General features: G+C 40.7%; 1 protein-coding gene across 3 annotated transcripts in view; it reads left to right on the forward strand.

The window, feature by feature from the left end:
- ss18 (SS18 subunit of BAF chromatin remodeling complex) overlaps positions 1-17,552 on the forward strand; it is a 48,275-nt gene that overhangs the window by 14,308 nt on the left and 16,415 nt on the right. For 2 of the 3 annotated variants that reach the window (XM_026913851.3, XM_026913848.3), the window contains one exon: positions 1,942-3,960. The exons of the other annotated variant lie outside the window; for it this stretch is intronic. Coding sequence is in view for 1 of the 2 variants with exons in the window: in XM_026913848.3 (XP_026769649.1) it covers positions 1,942-1,968 (27 nt within the window). In the remaining variant the exon portion in view is untranslated. Of the gene's footprint in view, positions 1-1,941; positions 3,961-17,552 lie in introns of those variants that run through there. 3 annotated transcript variants of the gene reach the window in all.

Genomic DNA, 17,552 nt, shown 5'->3' on the forward strand with positions numbered 1-17,552 from the left:
AAGACAAGTGGCTATATTAGAACTGTGAGAAGAAAAAACTACAAGTTAAAGCATCTCTTTCTTTTTTTATTTTTTTTTTTATTATATGTAGTCTATTATTATGATCTCCTCATGCTGAAGCTCTTTCCATTATGTAAGCTGAAAAGGGATATATGGCTTGGTGAGCTCTTACAGTTTCACGGCTGATCCGGGTGTAGAATATGACAGTTATTACACCGCTGACCTTTTCAAAATACAGATTGCAATGCATTTTTCTCTATTACTGTCATATGTTTTCTGCAAAAACAGTGGCTTACAGCTCTCTTTAAAAAAGACCTGAAGTAATCAAGGGCTGAAACCAACAATTATTTTGGTGTTAATAATTAATAGATTCATTTATTCATTTTTGACGATTTAAAAAAGCCCAGGTGGTCGCACTGTTTTCTCTGTCATAACTTTCCCCAAATTTCCCATCCAAAGCGTCTAGTGTCTAAATGAATTGAAGTAGTGCTTCACACACACTGTGGGTCCTAACATGACCCAGCTAATCTCTAAAGAACTTTGTTTCCAACTTTGTTATTATTGAATTATATAGATTTTTGTCAGTTAGTTACTGCAGCTTTACAAAATAATCACGGCTGCTAAGTTTCTTTAAGCATTTTGGCTTTTTATTTCTAATTTGTTAAAAGTTAATATCACACTGCTAGCACACATTATATTACATAGCACAAGCAGCTTAGACCTATTAACACGAGTTGGTCTGAATAAATCCAAAAAAAACAAACAAACAAATGTTTTGCCATGAATAAATACGGATAAAATGTAATCCCTGTGTTTCACGAATAGGATGTGTATTCCACCTATCCTGCGCTCATGTTAGCAAGTGACAAGTCGCACATTTGCTTGTAGTTTGCCGTTTGTGGGCGTGTAGCAACAGCTAATGTCGTAGATTATGGGCATGCGCTGTCCAGCATGAGAAACTGTAGTAGCCAAAATGTGTTTTCTGAAGCAGTTAATACAAATAAAACTGATTTATACACATCACTTTTTGTCACTTTTGAAAGCAAGAAGAACTGTACTAGCTATGTACACTTACCAAAGGCCTCCACGATCTGTCACTGCTCTGTCCTTCCAAGCTTTATTTTTCTTCATAATGTCTCTATATACACTTAACGAGAGGCCCTATATTACAGAATAAGATGAAACCAGGGTAAATTTTTCTTTCTTTGCATGTCAAAAAGTAAATGGGAACTAATTGCAAGTGGGAATCTAAAGAACATTGGACTTGACACGCCACAGGATTGGTCTGAGGAATCATTCCAGCCGATCGTCATACTTGATTTGCATAGAGAACATCTCAGTTCAGGCCTCACTTGTCGTTTTGAAGCTGAAATCGTTGCTCTGTGTAATGCACATACATACAAACCAACTGATCACTTGTCACTTGCTGTGTGAACATAAGTTTAAGTGTTTTGTGTAGTTTGCAGTGTAGAACTTTACCCATAACGAAATTTGAAAGCATGGTATGAAGAAATTGTTCAAAACTGTTGTTTAATGATAATATCAGTATCAGTAGTTAATATGTCAGGAGTGTTTCATAATATTTTTCCTTTAGGTGTCACTGTGTACCACTGTCATACTGTGAAACTGTGATTTTATTAATATTTTTTTTTTTTTTAAACAAGATAATCTATCCTACCATGATCCATGATACAGTCAAACAGAAGCGTCTCTAGCCCTAAACTGGAGACTCTGTACTCACAAGAATCGCACCAGGCAAGGCCAGTCAGTGAAAAGGTTCTCACACATGCAGTGTCGCATGTACATTTGTAATGAATGTAGCTAAAAATGCTGAAGCGTTTTATTAACAGCCAGCATGAAGCGTCTTGAAGCAGCAAGGGTGACATCGGAGGATAAGTGACAAGCTTACATTTTTGCTGTTTTGTTTTTCGTCATCCTCAGGGTCAATATGGCAACTACCAGCAGTAAACAAGAGACGCTCTTCTTCCCGTTAGAGCGTCTGCGTGGCGCTTTACGTCTTTCTGGACCTGCGGAAGGGCTACGGCTCTCTGAGACTCCCACTCCCCTTTTCTAAATTCCGAAGAGATGGATCCCGCCTCTCTCTCTCTCTCTCTCTCACACACACACGTACACACGCGTACAGAAAAATCCTAACACACTTCTTTTTGTGCATAATTCTTTCAGACACACCCTGACGTTGGATGAAACTGTACATGTTTTCCACAATAAGTCTTTGTGTTGATGAGACGATAAGGCCGTGATCAGGCCAAACTGTTTTCTTTCGTCCACTTCCTGTTTCAGCAGATCACACGGCAAGCTGTAAACCTCACTACTTACTCCTATAATGACACTTTTCGGTCTTGTCACAACCCCTCCGTTTTATCCAAAGCCATCTTGAAAGCAGCAATGCCTTAAAAGGAAAAAAAAATAAATAAATCAGAGCGGCCTTATTTAATTTCAACAACAACAAAAAAAAAATCCAGGGAGGGGGATTTCGATATCCTGCAGCACGGAGTTGTCTTTTTGCTGCAGTATGTTAGTAACCATCTCTTCACTCGATTGCGTGAAAGTTTATCTAGCTGAAGCAATAACGGGGGGAGGGGGAGCGGCCCAGAGAGATGATCTTGCACAGGGAATATTCTTCTTACATGTCAAGGTCAAACTTGTATAATGTACAAATGTATTTTATGCTTTCTAGATAGAGCTTACTTTGTACTGAGGATTTGGAAACTTTAGCTCTAAATATTGTACCTTTTTTTTGTTTCACTGAATGTCTTTATTAGGTGTTCTTTTTCTTTCTTTTTTTCTTTTTTTTTTTTTTTAATAATAATTGTTGTCCCTACCTTCTCTAGTGTAATGTCTTTGGTTCCTCCCAGCCATGCTGAACCTTGATTAAACCCATCTGCTACTCTGGTGGTTCACGTGTTAATTGTCCACAAGGGAGCACTTCGTTTTTAAGTGCAGCGACTCGGCTGTACACTGAAAAAACAGCCCCAAGAGTGGACAGTCAGGAGTCGCATTCAAATTGGAGTCATAGAACATGGAGACGAGTTAAAAGCAGTATAGAATTCTTTCATACAGGTCCAGAATGATCAGATGTTTGTTCTTGATAAACTCTATAGGTATAGTGAGTAAAATTCATATTGGGTCCTTGATTGTGAGGATTACAAAAACGTACAAACACAGACATGTTTAAAGAGAAATCACCGTTTACATAATGAAAAACAAAATCAAATTTGAGCTTGCATCCAGTCTGTTTTCGAAACACCAAACTGCTCTTAACAGCTATTCTGTCAGTCAGTACGAAGATTAGGGAACGCATGTTGCAAATTTGTTCACGGTGTAATCACGGTGACGCTGATCGTGGTGCCCGCTTATTCTGGTCCTCTGTACCTTATTTTTTCCTGTGAAGTTTGTTTTAGCAGGCTGAAAATGTGAATTGGGCTTTTTTATTTTTATTATTTTTGTTTCTCAATAAAAGCTACAACCAGATCCTTCTTATTTTTAAGCTAATAGAAAACGGTCTTCAAAATGGTCACTTTTCATTGAGGGTGTTATTATTTTTTTTCTTATTTGTATGCATAAAACGTGGTACTGGTTGTAGCTTTATAATTTTCCTTCTAACTCCTAATGTGTAATTCTGAGCATGTACTATGATGAAGTATGAAGCCAGCGCAGTTCTCACAGGTACTTAAACCTGTGTATGGTTTTCTTTTTGGTTTTGAGGTTGTTTTTTTTGTTGTTGTTGTTTGCTTGTTTTTTGTAATGTTGTTTTGGGTGGGGATGGGAGTTCGAGATCAGAATGTACGAGTATATTTGTGCTGATGAGGAATAATCATTTGGTGCTCGGTATCATGATGCAACTCAAATGTGCCATGACTGTCTCTTTTTCCATGACAATGTAAAGTTGTACATCATTGTAACTGAACAAAATGGCTGAAATAAATTATTGTAATACGGGTTTTATTTCCATAGTTTTCTCCTTTTTTTTTTTTTTTTTTGTTTTAATTTTGTTATGTAAGCGGCTATGGCCAATTGGGATGGAATGTGGAAAATGGTAAGTAACCACAAACGCTTTAACTTCATACAGTCTTCTGTAGGGGGGTAAATGGGATGAACTGGTGTGTAATACATTTTGGAAGACCGGACTAGGGATGCATTCATATGAGTACTGATATTGGTCCAATTCAATGCTCATTTACTCGTACTCATAAATGTTCCATACGTACATCTGATACCAAATGATACTATGTGACCTAATCTCTAATAACCAGATGACCCGAAATGACAATGGGACCTGGACATATTTCATGATTAATAATGGCAATCAAAGCAAAGCAGACTGCAAATGTTTCTCTGTGAAAATATCAAGAAACAGAACTATGGCATCTTCTTACAAATAACTTGATCAAACATCTCGGATTTTGCACAGTATCTTTTTAAGGGAGAGCGTGATGGCGGCCGACCTGAGGTCGCAGAGCACTATCATTAGAGCAGCGTGTTTGAAAGAGTGCAATGTACTGTAAATTGTGTTCACACAGGTGTTTGTGAGCATACAGATAAATTATTGTTTGTGAGTACTGAGCACTGAGATATACACATTTTCTTTTTGTCAGTGGCTACACAAAGTGCAATTCACACCAAAGGCAGCATCTTAAACATCAAGCCTAGCATGAGGAGTTCGTTGCTCGTAGTACACAGCAATGAGAGCATAAACAGCTAGACAAAAATGTCACATAATCCATTAGGTATAATGTGTTCTTCCTGAAGTACAAAATGAGTTCCTGCGAAGATCAGCTATTCTGTGGTTACTCCAGAGTTCCTAATGGGTCTTGATGGAAATGCTAAAAAGGCAAGCTCATTGGTGAAACCTCTTGAATCAGAAGACTTATCAGGATGACAAGAAGCCTCGTCTTTAATGGGTAGTTAGAGATGGTGGTGTATCTGCCAGGCTGATATGTCAGTGAGTCATCCCAAAATAGGTGCCAAGATCAAGGTGTCCTCCACCGTGAAGTGCAGGTACAATATGGTGGCATCAAAAGCTCATCCTGCCTACATGAGTGAAATTAAATGAAAGTCAAATGGTCTCACGTGTGGCTGGTGGTCTGGGAAAACACTTTACTGTTTCACTGTTTCTGAAAGCTACAGACTTTCCTGAACTGAAATGTGTTTCTCTTGCATGTATCTCAACCAGAAGAAACTTGCAAAGGGGTAAAGCTGCATTTAAAGATTCCTTTCTGTTGCCACCTCACAGCTCCAGGATCTCCGGTTCGATCCTGAGCTCGGGTTATTGTCTGTATGGCGTTTTCTCTGGATCCCTTCCACCTCCCAAAACCATGCATGTTCAATGTTTTCACCTCTGTGTTTGATAAATTGGCACAGACTTCTCAGACAAAACCCACAGACAAAGGTAAGAAAGCAATTTTCACACCCTTTTGGTGAAAAATATTTGATTTCTTATGGGCATAAAAAGTTTTTTCACCAAAACCATATATATTTTTTAATGATTGTTAGCCAGAATTCAGCCACAGTGATTATCTGATGGGTTTTCCCAGACCACCACACACACATTATATTATAAAACAAGTTCCTTAAGAGGCATAACCTTTCAGACAGTTGTTTCATTTTTAGCAAAGCTGTACAATTTGAAGATGTGTGTAAACATGTGGCAGAGGGTAAGATAGTTGGCCTGGCAGTTTAAATAGAGAAATCAGTTGTTTGTGGTGTTGAGAGAGAGTGCATGGCTTGGTGCAGCTTCTCTAATGTGTCCAGCTGCATGGCGAGAGCACAGGGACGTGTTCACACCTCTCTTCCTCTCGCCAATACGATGGAGAGGCTACCTGTCACGTCAGAAGGGGAAAGATACAGATGGCATGCCAGATGTGTGGTCAGTCAGGCTGTGAAAGTGTGTGTGTGGTTGGATGTGTAGAGGGTAGGGTTGGTTAGGACACTGTGCTGAGTGGGTGTGCAATAGAATAAAATTCTATTTATATCAATGTTTAAATCAAAATGGTACCAGTCATAGCTGGATGACGTGCATAAGCTGTGTGTGTGTGTGTGTGTGTGTGTGTGTGTGTGAGAGAGAGTGTGAGTGAGACTTCCCTACAACAACCCCCCCAACTCTCACCACCCTGCTGCTCCACAGCTGGCCACTCCACCCTTCCCAGCTGCCACTGGGGCTCCCCCTGGCCCAGCGTCTTGGCGGAGGCAGATGATTGGTTGAACCCCTGCTGAATGAGGGCCTTGCCAACCAGTGAGCTCCACCATGAACCTGCTAACGCTCTCGGGGTCAGACAAAGTCACTCCTACATCGACGGCAGACTCGAAAATGGCAAAAACAGAGTGTTGACATGAAGAAGATGGGAGCCCAAGCTGAACGAACATGAAGGAGAATTTAAGAGCGAGTATCGGACGCCTTTGGGAAAAGGGAACGAAGCTTGTACCTGAAATATGCATTCAACTTCTGTTTGCACCTTTCAAGCAGGCACGACACAGGGTTTCCTCACAGGCTTCCTAAAAATAAGTCGCCTTTTCCCCCCGCGTGGTGTCATCTTGGACGAGTGTCATCACCACATCGTCTGCCACTGCTGTCGTGGGCAGAGCGCTGTGACAGTCTCATTTCAGACCTTGATTATCTCATTCGATATTCTGATATATTGTTATTATAATCTCGGCCACCTCTCTGAGCTGCGCTGCAAGCACGGAGGGGGAAAATGACATTGCGATCATAGCTGGAAGGCAAGATATTCTCTCTCTCACTCTCTCTCCGTCTCTGTGACTGGAGGTCTGCAGGGAGGAATAAGGGGTGCTTACGGGGGGGAAATGTAGCAGCCTCCACAGTTTAATTGGAGACATGTCACACTAAATAAATGGTGCAAACACAAGCAGCGGCCGGAGGCTTGAGCCGAGGGCCCAGGGGAAGCGCTTGCCATTATTGGGCTGGAGCGCCGGTGTTTCTGGGCCGTATATGGAGGTGTGCATGCGTGGGTGGAGGGTCTCCAACTACCCACGACTGTAAGCTTCTGGCTGCCAAACAACCACAGCAGCACGGCAGAAAGGAGGCAAGGGTGACGCTGTCATTAGGGACGACAAGACATTGGTTATTCTGGCAGTAAATGACTGACATTTTCCATAGGTGCAGAACAAAGCTTCGTTGGAAAATGAATATTGGCGTTCATCTCTTAAAAATGTGAGATCCTTTCAGAAAGGGGGATCTGACAGGAGAATTTCTAAAGGCTTGTGGTTTTCTTTAATATTGGTGACAAATCCAAATGAAGAAGGCCACTCATTCAGTCAGCAGCCATTTATAAATAGTTACATAATTCAACAAACCATATTATATTGTCTATAACATTTCCTTTGTGATGCTCTTAGTAACACTGCATGGCAACATGCAGTCAATCTGGAGTTAAACATCTTAATGGTATGTGTGTTGTGGATTCTGGCCAAGAATGGTCAATGTCACTGTCTTTGACTACTGATACCACTGAGGCTATACGTCATCATGTTCCTGTTTTCAGAACAGAGACATGTTGTTATCAAGAAAAAGGGACTGGACCATGGAGAGGAGTGTAATCCTCCTGCTGTTATCATAATGATTCCTATGCCGCTGGCCCTGGTCGGACCTCAACTCACAGAAAGAGGAAAAATGGAGGAACAAGGGACAGAAGCATGGTTGGTTTCTGATACCTTACGATACCTTACCATACCTTAAGAGGATGAAAGGAGTGGCAAGGGACATGAGCATGGATTGTTCATGAGCAATACCTTATGAGGGGAGAAGAGGGACATGTGCATGGATCAGGTTACATGGACAGCGACATCAGAAGCTCGGGAGCTAGGAGCTGAATACTTTCCAATATGGCAAGGTGCTCTTGGACGTTGTACAAGATCACCTTGTACAAACCATTTCAAATATGGTAATGAGTGAAAGTAACAGGTATAAAGAGATGGGGTTTTACATTGTACAGAAGGTGGTTGAGTAGGGGTGTGTGGCGCGGGCGGCCTGTGCTACTGTGCACTGGCCTATAGGCCACACTGCACTACTCACTGAGACAGACAGACAGGGAAAGAGGGGCAGAACTGATCATGGAGAGAGGCTTTATTAACTGACATTCTTGTAAGACTGGGGTAACATCTGAGATTGTATGTTATGAAGATGTGTTTTGATCTTATACTATAATGCTTCAAATTGGAGCAAGAAACATTTATACTATACATTCCGGCCAGATATTAATACATTGATAATTAATATAAGCCTAGTAATTCTTTTATCTTATTATAAAGCTTCAAAGGTATGAAAGATATGTGATGGTTATGTGCTACAATAACATTGCGAGTTAATTTACATTAAGGAATATATTTATTAGTATTAATAAAAGTTATGTACTTAGAAAATCTTGATGCTTCACTGCATTATGTTCTTTGTGGGCTTTCCATCTTAAACCAGAAAGAGAGCACTATAGGTGCTTTTTTGGTGAATTGTTCATTATATTTCTCATGCATAATATTACTAGATTCCAAATGGCAGAAATGTGACTGGAAGAATCATGTCAATGAGCAACTAGAATTGTGTCAAAGTGAAATCTATTGAATGAAAAATGAAAATATGCTTTTGTTGAGTTAAGTAATACTTAGATAATTGCTTATGTATTTAATCATGGTTTAAATAAATCACATAATGTTTATGTTGATTTTTAAGCTAGAGTCACAGTGGTAAAACATTGATAAATGTTAAAAAGCCTCTTCTTATGCCTAACTTGGGAGTTAGTATGTGTAAAGATTTCCTGGGTTTTTGGTAAATAATTTCCACTGTTTATTTAGTAAAACCAAATCTTTGTTACATGTGGTGGATCAGCTCCCAGAGCTGAAGTCATTCCCTGAGTCGTTCCCTCATCAGTTTTTTTTTTCCTCTCTTGGTAGTAATAAGACAAAAAAAAAACAACAACAATGCAGCTTGTTACTGAGAAACCTCAAAGCGTAAATGCATCTGACTGTTATACAGCGCTGACACTATAGACTTTTTCAGTAAAGGTTAAACATCCCCTTACAGAAAACTTAACGTCAACAATTACACATTTTTAAAATATGTTCATGTGGAATATGAACATGTGTAATAATGTTCTAAAGGGTGCCTTAATATAAACCTGCAATTTGAAGCCTGAAGTACTGTCAAAGCTGCTGTTAAAAAAAAATCAATCAACAACTGACCAATCAGGCATTCAACAGCATTGTGATATACAGCGATCAGCCATAACATTAAAACCACCTGCCTAATATTGTATAGGGCCCCCTTGTGCTGCCAAAACAGCTCTGACCCCTTGAGATATGAACTCCACAAGATCTCTGAAGGTGTGCTGTGGTATCTGGCACCAAGACGTTAGCACCAGATCCTTTAAATGCTGTAAGTTGCGAGGTGGGGCCTCCATGAATTGGACTTGTTTATTCAGCAAATCCCACAGATGTTCGATTGGATTGAGATCTGGGAAATTTGGAGGCCAAGTCAACACCTTGAACTCTTTGTCATGTTCCTCAAACCTTCCCTGAACAATTTTTGCAGTGTGGCAGGATGCATTATCCTGCTGAAAGAGGCCACTGCCATTAAGGAATACCGTTGCCATGAAGGGGTGTACTTGGTCCGCAACAATGTTTAGATAGGTGGTACGTATCAAAGTGACATCCACATGAATGCCAGGACCCAAGGTTTCCCAACAGAACATTGTCCTGAGTATACTGCCTCTGCTGGCTTGCCTTCTTCCCGTGTTGCATCCTGGTTCCATCTTTTACCCAGGTAAGCGATACACACTCACCCAGATGTACACATGATGTAAAAGAAAACGTGACTCATCAGACCAGGCTACCTTCTTCCAATGCTCCATGGTCCATTTCTCATGCTCACGTGCCCTCAGCATGGGCACTGTGGCCGGTCGGCAGCTACGCAGCCCTGTATGCAGCAAGCTGAGATGCACTGTGTTCTGACACCTTTCTGTCATAGCCAGCATTAACTTTTTCAGCAGTTTGTGCTACAGTAGCTCTTCTGTGGGATTGGACCAGACGGGCTAGCCTTCGCTCCTCACGTGCATCAGTGAGCCTTGGGCGCCCATGACCCTGTTGCCGGTTCACCAGTTGTCTTTCCTTGGACCACTTTTGGCAGGTACTAACCACTGCATACCGGGAACATCCCACAAGACCTGCCGTTTTGGAGATGCTCTTACCTGGTCGTCTAGCCATCACAATTTGACCTTTGTCAAAGTCAGTCGGATCCTTACGTTTCCCATTTATCCTGCTTCCAGCACATCAACGTTGAGAAATGAGTGTTCATTGGCTGCCTAATATATCTCAACCCATTGACAGGTGCCATTCTAATGAGATAATCAAAACTAAAATGTCCATATGTAAGTAAAAGTAGAAGGGATTTGTACTGATGCACAGGTGACCACAGGTTTGCTGAATAAGATGAGGTGTGTGTTTCGAACGCAGTAATTAATTTGCAGTCACGCTCCTGTCTGCATGCTCTTAATCAATCAGTGATTTTCTCCACAGGTTTAGTCTCAAAACGCAGTCCTGAATCCTGCAGGACATGAAGCATGCAGAGAAGCTATTGATGCGACGTACAGAGAGTTCATCACTGATACTCAGCTTGAAAAATCCATAACATGCTCTCAGGCACACGTCAAGCTTCTCTCATCTGCCCTCAAACCATTTGTGTTGATTTATGTATTGCTACAGGGCCTTATACCATTTCCATTAGCAACTCATTCATAAACTGCTGCCAGACTGTTTGAACTTCAAATGTATAGCTGTTGCACCATTTGTACATACCTCAGGCATTAGCAACCCAGCACATATCTACCACAAAATGAGCTACAAACTGCGAGAATATTGGCAATAAAATATTTGACAGTCTGAAGATAACAAATTATCAAACAGATATTGACTTGCACATTACAGAATGAAGTCACATTTCATTGTACTTCTTTATTTTGTTCTTATCAAAAGGAAACTGTAGTTCTTTTTACTTATTTTTACTAAAATGGTATTATTTAATAATTATTATATTTAGCAATTTTATACATTTTGGGGTATTTATTTATTTACTGGTTAATTGCTCAAAACAAAAAGGATGAGAAATACCAGGGAAGTCGGGACTTCAAAGGATGGGATGGATGAGGTTTGAGAGGAGAAAATGAGGTCACTGGTCACTTGGAGTGCTTGCATGGTAGGGTGCCACAAGGCTAAAGGCCCCCAAAGAGTGAAATCAATAGAAAGCAATAAATACCCTTTGTGTGTTTCAGAAACTTCATATCTCTGCAAACAGAATGTGTTCAGGGTGTGTTTAAATATTTTTTAAATTGGCCTTTGAAACTTCAGTCCTACATTTTGCTTAAAGGTATCAATGAGTCTCAGACAATTTAGAATTGGCAGAAAAAATGAAAATGGACAAAGTCTGATTGAGCTTTGCACACTTTAGGGATTGTGCGTCACTAATTCTTTCTTCCAGACCAAACCACAACATAAAGTATTGCGGAGACATCCCCATCTAAACACTGGCACCAGTTGGACTTGATCATCACAAGATGCCACCACATCAGAAATGTGCTCATTACATGCTGTTACCAGGGTGCAGACTTTGGCACTGACCACTCACTAGTGCTGTAAGGTCAGACTATGGCCAGAAAAGTCCAAGTCACTAGGAAACTACCCATAGAGGCAAAGAAGACCGAACACCCAGAAGCAAAGTCCAGTAAACAGATTGATGCTGTGCAAATGATTACTGGCTTCGGCCATGTAGAGGCATGCAGCTTGTGTCTGATTTCAGCAACAGTCTTGGTATGTATGATGGGATCAAAAGAGCCATCGGTTTCATGTAGAGCAAAATGACACTCTTAAAGTCAGCTACAAGGGAAACTATCAACAACAAAAGCAAACAGCTGAAGAGATGGGTGGCACACTACTCTGAACTATACTCATGGGAAAACATCATCTCAGACACCACCCTTGACTCTGAGCAACCGAGCAACCACCTGTTAACTAGGAAGGCACACCAGCTACTGCAACAGTTATCAGGGAATTTTTCTGCTGAGCATGGTCAGAAAGGTGTTCATCCTTGTTACCCTCAACAGACTGCAGAAACTTGCTGACAGGGTATCTTGAGGTGCAATGTGGCTTCAGGTCTGGACACTCCATGCCCGACGTGATCATCTCCCTACACCAGCTGAAGCAAAATTATATAAAGAGGAGAGGCAGTCGCTTGACTTTGCCTTCATCGACTTAATGAAAGCGTTAAACCTTGTGAGCCACTATGGACTGTTCAGAATGCTTGCCAAGATTGGATGCCCACCCAAACTCCTCAATTTGATCTAGTCATTCCATGCAGACATTAAGGGGATTGTCCAGTTTGATGGCACATAACTAGAGGCTTTTGACCTCCAAACCAGGTCAGATGGAAAGCTGTTCAGTATGTCTCAGCTGAGGGCAAAAGCTAAAGTCTATGAGGCCCTCATCAGAGACATGCTGTTTGCAGATGTCGTGGCCTTGGTATTTCACACTGAGGAACAGCTACAGAACCTTTTGGGCAGCTTCTCACTGGCATGTGAAGACTTCAATTTGACCATCAGTCTGAAGAAATCAAATGTGATGGGCATTGAATAACCGTCAGTAATTTCTGTCAAAATATCTATGTACCAGAGGTGGTACACAAGTTTACAATGACAGTGTCTCCCTGGACAGAGAAATCAACAGAAGGATCAGCCGTTCAGCCACAACCTTTGACTGGCTAACGAAGAAAGTGTGGGAAAACAACAAGCTGACGGTCCACACCAAAGTGACAGTCTATAGCACATGCATCGTGAACACCCTTCTGTACAGTAGTGAGTCCTGGACTCTGTACTTCTATCAAAAAAGGAGATTCAGCTCCTTCCACCTGTTAAGACTATGATGCATTCTTGGCATCAGGTTGTCTGATTGGGTCACACACTTTGAAGATAGGCAAGGAGGAGGTGGGGACCAACAAATGTAAAGTTTAATCTTGAAAAGATCTCAAACAGAATGTAAAACAAAAATATAGGGCAAACATAAAACACGCAGTCATCTCTCTCCCCTCTCTGGTGTCTCAACCTGCTCCTTATCTCTCTCTCCCGCTGATTAGACCACTCAGCGCCAGGCATGCATCCTCACAGCCTGGCCACTCCGTCCTCCTCATCACAAGTCCTTACCCATGCCAAACCTTCCAGCTTCTTCACACTGTTCCAACGACATTGACTCTGACGGCTTGGCCATTTTCATCTCGTGGAATGGGAGAATTCCAAAGGACCTGCTGTATGGGCTAACTGGCCTCCAGCAAGAGAGCATAAGGGCGTCTCCACCTGCACTCAAAGATGCTTGTAAGAGATTTGAAGTCTTTGGACATGAATGTTGAGAACTGGGAGGAGCTAGCTAGCAATCATGACTTATGGAGGCAGGAGCTGTATGAGAATCTGCAATGCGGATAGGCTAACTTAAGACGAGCTGCAGATGAAAAGCATACTCAGTGGAAGAACAGCCAGAAGATGATGCCTGCTGACACCAACTTCAAATGCAGCTTGTGCAACAAAGACTGCCATTCCCATGTGGGGATCTACAGACACAGCAGACACTGCTTCAGTGTCACCAGATACAGTGACATATTTTCTGGGCGCAAGATCCATGGTCTTTCGAGACTTTCGGATGCTGTAGGTGAAAGCATTGACCCTTGTGGTACCCCATTCATTCAAGTCAGGTTAAAATTTCATTGAAAAGCAAATATGCACTGAAAATGGGCTCTGATTGCCAATGAGTTTTACAGTCAGCATTTTCCACACACACTTTATTTGAAAATTTAAATGAGAGCAGTATACAGCCTTACTTCCTGATTTTAACTTGCAGTTCAAAAGACTGACTGTATCTGTCCTTTCTCAGTGGTGTTCATGTTTATCTGACGTTATGATTAATTTTTGGCACTGGAGCCTGAGAACATCATGGAATAGTCCTTTAAATTCCAACTACTACATTGCAGTGTGTTCATGTATGATTGTCTACTAAGTTTCACAATGAAAGTAAAAAATATATATAGAAAAAGTATAGAAAACTATCACTAGGGTTACGAGGCTTATTGTTATGCCAAGTGTGATTTTAGAAGTTTTAGAAGTTTGGACTTTTCAGAAACTTTCCTAATTATGGGTAATTATCTCCTGTGAGGTAACGCCTTACTTTCCCTGCAGTGGAGTGTTTAAAATCTTAATGGCGCTGCACATGTAACACCCACGTCCTCAGTGTTTCACTTCTGAACACCTGTAGCCAATTGTCTCATTACCTCCCTGTGTGTGTGTGTGTGTGTGTGTGTGTGTGTGTGTGTGTGTGCGTGTGTGTGTGCGTGTGTGTGTGAGAGAGAGAGAGAGAGCACACACTATATATAGTTGAACTGAAATGTTTCTCTTTTGCATAAATCTCAACCACAAGTAAAGTTTGAAGTCTGGTTAAAGTAAAAGGGTGAAAATAAATTCCACTGTATGACACTAAAGCAACTACTATTTATCAATGTAATTTGTATTTAATTAAATATATAATAAGTAAAATATTTAAAAAATGACCATTTATGATGGAAAATGAGTATTCACTTTGATTATCTGCATCATCCACACCTGTCTCATCACCTGAAGTAAAAGTCACAACACGAGCATGAACCTCATTATCATCATCTCTTCACTCGACTGTTCTCTGTTCAAGCTAATATTGGTGTGAAAAAATCACTGATTCATTCAGGGAGTTCTATTGGCTAAATTTTTGCAGTGCTTCACAATTTTTAAAATAGTATTCACTTTCGGCAGTTTGTAATAACTTGACAGCTGGTATTTAGACCATTTACAAACCAAACTGTTTAGGCTGATTATGTCTATTTTGCAATGCCATGTAACCAGCAACTTGATCAAAGCATGACATTCACAATGTGAGGAAATTACACTTAAGCCAGACAAAAAAAAAATTGCAAGAAATCTTTGGCTGAGAGTTGAGAGAGGTGGTCTAAGAATGCATGAAGTGACATGCTTCCCAATGGCCAATTTAGTGCCAGACAGTCAACGGAAAAGTTTAATTAACATGCTACAACACTTGTCTAAAATCCACCAATAGGAATCCGACCTAGGATTGTGCCAAACTTGCGAGACAGCTAAACAGTAATGGTGAAGTCGAAATGTAAACGAAACATGCTAATGGACAGAAAAATCCCATTATTATGTCAGGCTCACGTTGAAGAATGTTTCTGTTTATGCGACCCAGTTTTCTGCATGAGTCCACATCATGGAAGCAGTAATTGTCTTCAATCGCAGGTCTGTTGTTAGAGATTCTTCATTGTATAATTAAGTAATATTACATGAGCAAGAGTACTGTTGTACTGAATATCAGCACAGCTGTGATTGGAGGCGTGAGTACTGCAGGTAATCAGCCACGATGATATTTAGTACAGCAGCAAGATTGCAAGTATGATATTGCCTCTATACGGCAATCTGTAAACAAGAATTAATATTGTTTAACTGACATTTCAGACATAACATGGCCAAATATTTATTTATTCAGCCAGGATTTTATTGAGATCATCTTATACACTGTGATAAGTGATTATGTTAAATGATGGCTGAAGTTGGCTTTAGCTAGCAAGGTACAGTGCCCTGCAAGATTATTCAACACCCTTCAATGTCATCAAGTTTGTCTGGATTACAAATGACACTTATACAGATTGTTCTAGCCAGTATTTTTTATTGCAAATCAATCTACTCTTAAAGTACATTTTCAAAGTAAAAATTGTGTAATTTAAAACTGAAAAATGCTGCTTGCATAAGTATTCAACCCCTTCAGACTAGTACTTGGTAGAACCACCATTTGCTGCAGTAAGTCTGTTGGGGTAATTTCCTACCAGCTTTGCACACTGGGAATGATTTTGGGCCAGTCTTTTGCCCAAAGGTGAAGTATCTTCCAAGCTTTAGTTTTTTTTAGGAGACTGAAGAAGGTCGTCTTGTAGTATCTCCCTGTATTTTGCACCAGCCATTCGTCCTTCAATCTCCACAGCATGATGCTGCTGTCCCCATACTTCACTGTTGGGATGGTCTTAGTTGAGGAATGGGCACATAGGTTTTGTGCCACGTAGCATCAGTTTTTTTGTCTCATCTGCCCACAAAACCTTATCCCACATTTTAGCTGGGTCAGTCTGCTGCTTTCGGCAAACTCCAGACGTGATTTGAAGTGTTTTTTCTTCCGTAATGGCTTCTTACTAGTCACCCTCTCATATAGGCCTGTTGTATGCAGAGCTCTTGATATTGTTGACTGGTCTACCATTGCTCTAGTCTCAGCCACTAAACTCTGTAGCTCTTTCAAAGTGATTGTTGGCCTCTCTATGGCTTGCGTCACAAGACGGCCTTGTCTAGGCGGTGCATAGGTGGTATGATGCAGCTTCCATTTCCTTACAATTGATCCGACAGTGCTCACTGGGATATCCAAACACTTGGATAGTATTTTGTAGCCTTTTCCTATCTTTTGCATGTTTATGACTTTATCTCTAATTTCAATAGAATGCTCTTTGTTTTTCATTTTCAGAGTTTTCCTTCAGTTTCACAGTCTGACCAATGGTACCTGAATTAAGCGGGTCTTTTATCGAGAAAAGGTCAACTTTTTTTAATGATTCAGAGGTAGAGGCCAGGTGTAAGCCAATTGTGTTCTTGTAAGGGCAATATCTTTAATATGTGTAAACTTTGAGCTTCCACAGCACAGGGATTGAATACAAACATAATATTTCCTTACATAAAACCAATATCAGTCTTTTAAAATAAAATATGCCACAGCACAAAATATCAAAGTTTCATTTGTCATCCAGATGAATCTGGCACTGTAGCAATTAAAATATCTTTACGCAGCCTGTTTTTACAGCCGTGTTTCTTAAACTGGATTCTTATTTAGCTAACATCTGCAGAAAGCCTAGACAATGTTAAAAAGTAAAAAAGAGATAACACTGTCACCTGGTTTTTGTGAAACATATGTATGGTTTCTCCGAGTAGACGTGAAGTATATTATAGACACAAATGGTCAAAACCAGATTTTTCATCATTTTTAGAAATGTTGTTTTCCAGAATTCATCTGATCGTTTTTTCCAGACCACCACACAATATGTGTCTCTGTGTGTGTGTTTTGTCTTCACATTCTTGTATCTTCTTGCGTTGTATTCTTTGCCATTATGTTTTTGGGGGGATCCTGTCATTTTTGGTAAAAGCGCCACTCTGATCAGTGGCACAAACACTTAATGCATTACATCCTCCTCCAAAGATTTGTTCAGGTAGATCTCAGCTCTCAGACCGAGTGTCTAATTGCTGTAATGTGTTCTCCCTTCATCTAATCTGTAAACATTGCTGTTTTCAATGTCTGTGGCACCTGCCCTGATCTCCAGCCTCCTCTCTGGTGCAGGACTCCCTTCGCCATCCTCAAATACACTGCTCTGCCCAAGACGCACGTAGTTCAGCGTGGTCTAAATCAATGCAGCCTGGTCCACACCG

This window comes from Pangasianodon hypophthalmus, chromosome 4 (assembly GCF_027358585.1).
Source record: "Pangasianodon hypophthalmus isolate fPanHyp1 chromosome 4, fPanHyp1.pri, whole genome shotgun sequence".
Classification (NCBI taxonomy): Eukaryota; Metazoa; Chordata; class Actinopteri; order Siluriformes; family Pangasiidae; genus Pangasianodon; species Pangasianodon hypophthalmus.